Source organism: Haplochromis burtoni, unplaced genomic scaffold (assembly GCF_018398535.1).
Source record: "Haplochromis burtoni strain Fernald_Lab_line unplaced genomic scaffold, NCSU_Asbu1 Contig_744, whole genome shotgun sequence".
NCBI classification, from domain to species: Eukaryota; Metazoa; Chordata; class Actinopteri; order Cichliformes; family Cichlidae; genus Haplochromis; species Haplochromis burtoni.
This window is the reverse complement of record NW_024583105.1, coordinates 84,174-88,124: the sequence shown is the minus strand read 5'-3', so window position 1 is coordinate 88,124 and position 3,951 is coordinate 84,174. Positions and strand designations below refer to the sequence as shown.

Genomic DNA, 3,951 nt, shown 5'->3' with positions numbered 1-3,951 from the left:
GCATCTTTAAAGCAGAAAAATGGAGGAAACACCATTTGGTCAAGTAAAATTATCAACCTAGCTGTATTAAAACAACTATTGTCATTATAACATGAAAAAATGTGATACTCAAAGAGGAAAGCATTTAATTTGTTGAGGGAAAGGATTTTAATAGTTTCATTTTCTTACCCTCAGTTCTTCTGTGAACGTTGTAAGCAACAGGACCACTGATTGTAAATCCAACATAAAAGAACACATGGCCTGAGTTCCAGAGGCTGTCTTTTTGGTTAACATCCAACTTGATCTCTGTGCCGCCAAATGTTGCATACAGCCTGTAATTTCTCACCACCCCTTTAACCCTGAGAAGTTTGTCTTTGACTGTTGGATTTCTGAAAACATCGTCGTTCCTCCAGTTTGTTTTTGGGTCTTGCAGTGCATCTTGGGTCCACAAGATTTCAAGGTTGCGTCTGTGAACAAGTCTGTTCAGACCCTGACCCGGTCCAAGAAAAAATATGGGTCGAAGGTACCTTGACCGAAAGAGTGACTTATATTCTTGTTCATAGGAATACAGAATATTTTGGATTAAATGAGGGAGGTCAGAGGCCAATTTGTCTTCACCATCTGTAGGCCAACACAACAGCAGAGCTAACATGTGAAACTCGGGGTGCATCTCAGGAGCCAATGGCATTTTATCTGTAAAGCTGCTTTGGTAGTCGGAGCTGGACGGAGGTTCTTTCAGATTTATCAGCATGATATTGGCCAGAACGTAGTTGAGTAAGGCATGTGTAGCAGAATGTTTGTGTTGGCAGATTTCTTTCCACCATACAGCAATGTCCTTGGTGTCGGATCTAGTGCATCTTTCAAGACATGAAAGTACTCCCGGAGAAGTGACAGCCAGTTTCTGTTTAAGTTTGTGGAAGGCTTTCTGGAGTTGATCATTTGGTTCTGCATCTCCAACATACTTTTTGTAGCATTCTATTGTCTTTCTGGAAATGTAGGATGGATCTTCTTTCTTTACAACAGAATATGAATACGTTAAAAAAGTGTCAAAAAATTCAGATCTTTTCTCAACCAAATCTCTGAGGCTGTTTATTAGCTCCTTAAACCTGAAAAGTTTCTCATCTCCGAGGGATTTCAGGACAGAGCCCAGAGACACAGTCTTTGTGAGAACTTGCTTCCAAAGTTCATCATGTCTGATAAGATGGTCATACAACAGGCTGCAAACTTCCAGATAACCAAACAGCCCTCTGGTGTTTAAAGCACGCAAGACTTTTTTATTGCCATCTCCTTGTTTGCCTTTCATGTGTTCATTCTCAGCAAGTCGTTCCTCATCTTCAAAAGCTTCAATGCCTTTTTGGGCAAGCTGTAAAATTTCTCTTGGCTTGGCAGAAACCTTTAAGTTCTTCAGGTGGATCTTATGGACTTGGCCTAGTGTATCTGCAACATATGAACTCCAAGGTGCTCTCTGCTTTGCTTTTTTTGCCCAAATTTCTGCCTCATTGTAGTCTTCTATTTCTATATAATATAAACGAGCAAGAGTTTGTGGAAAAAGTGGGTTGTCATCAAATTTTTTTGAGGCCACCTTCAAAACTGACAGACTCTGACTTTTGCCTTTCTTTTTGTCATCATCTTCTGTCTTTGTAATATCTTGAATCAGTCTGGAAAACGTTTCTTTCTTCTCATTAATGACACCAGTTGGGTCCTCTATTATTTTAATTTCTCTTTTGGTTAGCATGTCTTTGACAAACCCAAGCAAACATGGAGGAACATAACTTTTGCAAAAACTGTTCAAGAAGTGTCTTGTTGTGTCACTTCTGGTCACACCTGCATCACCCAACTGTTCAGTACAACACTGAGCTATCATATTGTGAGCCATGCAAACCTTTTTTTCAGCTCTTCCGTCTTGTTGGAAGGTGACGATCAGATGACTGAAAGGCTGCATTTGATCCTCCAGTGAAAAGTCATCTTCATCTTCATGTCTGAGGAAGTCCAGGCACTGAGACTCCAGGAGATATGAACCTGGTACGTAGGCGTTCAGCAGACACAGGAAGGCAGCAAGCTGCATCTTCAGTGGCTTATTTGTTCTTTTGATATGTTCTAATGTAGCACATGCGTTCCTGATGTAGGCTTGAGAGAAATTAGACTGCAGAATGTTAAAACCATGAAACTGCTTGCACCGATCACCAAATCTTCTGCCAAGCTCTTCTTTTTTCATATCAAAGTCTGCTTGCTCTCTGTCTGAGAGAGCTTTTTTGAGAATAATAGATTTTCTCATTTTCGTCTTGAACTTTTGTTTCAGTTCATAAGAACGCGCCTTTTGGTGGATAATCCCGTCACTGCTTCTCACACAGTTCAGTAAAATTACTACAGGCAAATCAATTTCTATATCCTGTTCAGCAATCTCTTCCATAATCGTGTCCTGGAGGATGTCCAATATGAACTCATCATTTAGTAACAACAGTACCGTTTTCTGGTGGCCATGGCTACCAGCTGTAAAAAGGCTGACCACATGTTGCGCAACTTTTGTGATATCTAATGTTGAGCCTGTCAAAACAGCACATCTGAAGGTTTTCCTCAAGTCCCACAGCACCTGCATAGCTAGTGTGGTTCCCCCACATCCTTGTTGATGAAACAGTTTAATTGTTGATGTCCCAGGGCCTTTTCTTCTCAGGTGAATTTGTTCTTTAAGGGTTTCATATCCATCTCGTTTGATAAAAGGAGTTGCATTGCCATCTGACACTGCTTGTTCACTGATATAGAAGTTTAACCAGTTCGGTGGGGCCCCTCTGTAAAAGTTTTCCTCCACTTGCTCAGCGTGTTGAGGTTCAACAAACTCTCCTTCAAACTGATTGGCATGGAGGACATCCAAAAATGAGAAGGAATCACTGATTTTACTCCTTGCATCTGCTTCTCCACCTTCAGCAGTGGACAGGGCTGGTCTGTTTGCCATCTTCACACTTTCACTTTACTTCATGGTAATGAATGTAAAAACAAAACACAAACATTTGTTAGTCTTATGTCTTAGCTTAAACTATTTGTAATTTAGGTCCTACATTCACTTTATGGAATGTGATACATTTAAATAGCCATTTCATTGCTCGTCAATCACATAAAATAAATATAGCCTTCGCCATGTAAAGAACCAGACTTCAATTAAAACTTCCATTTGTCATTTGCAGATCTTAAGAGATTTTTCTTACCTTCTCCCAAATTACACGGACAGCTCTAAAGACCTGCTATTATGTGTGTGTTCAAGCACTGGGACCGTGAATGTGTCATGTAACCCGGAAGGTAGTCGTCACACCCAAAGCAGGTTGGGATAATCAGGTACAGACATGTACACATCTACAGTTTGAATGTTAGAGCAGTTCCAGTTTCAGAGTAGTTTAAAAAAAGGAATGAGTCAATTTAACAACACATTTTCTTCCTGGTTTTTAAAAAAAGCAGAGGCTACGCTTGACGTGTTCAGTCAATAAACACGTCAAGCTGGCATAAAATATTGCACAATCAGAAGCTAAAGATTGGAAATTTGCAAAATTGGCCAATAAAATAATAAAATATGTGATATATGTTAATATTGTCCTATTTTCAAACATTACCTACATTTGTTTAAAGGGCAGGGTGACTTCATTTGATTAGGAAATGCTTGTCACAACAGGAAATACTAAGGCTTTACTATGAACGGTTTAATGATGAAAGATAACAATTCTTTCTGCCTCTATTTCACTCTTGTGGCTGCTGTTCAGGTCTCAGTTTGCAATTAAACAGTCCTCGAGTATTTGGAAACATTTAAACAAATAAAAGGAGGGCATTAAAATACGTTGGGATGTAAGCAAATGTAAATAATCAATGAAGAGTGTTTGGAAGCGCATCAAAAAAAGAATATTTATGTGGCTTGATCACAGACAGTTCTCTATTATCCAAAATGTTTTTCACTCTCTTTTTCTGTCACATTCACTCTCTTTCACACAC

General features: G+C 39.4%; 1 protein-coding gene across 1 annotated transcript; it reads right to left on the bottom strand.

Annotated features, from left to right (window-relative positions):
• Positions 1–10: 10 nt before the first annotated feature.
• Positions 11–3,523, bottom strand: LOC102293285 (sterile alpha motif domain-containing protein 9-like). Its single transcript, XM_014330517.2, has 2 exons — positions 3,180–3,523; positions 11–2,947 (listed from the first exon to the last, which is right to left on the bottom strand). The coding sequence occupies exon 2, from the start codon at positions 2,927–2,929 to the stop codon at positions 125–127; it is 2,805 nt and encodes a 934-aa protein (XP_014186003.2). The 5' UTR covers positions 2,930–2,947; positions 3,180–3,523; the 3' UTR covers positions 11–124.
• Positions 3,524–3,951: the final 428 nt, after the last annotated feature.

Excerpts from the sequence above, each read along its gene's own strand:
- LOC102293285 (XM_014330517.2), bottom strand. The coding sequence starts at position 2,929 with ATGGCAAACAGACCAGCCCTGTCCACTGCTGAAGGTGGAGAAGCAGAT.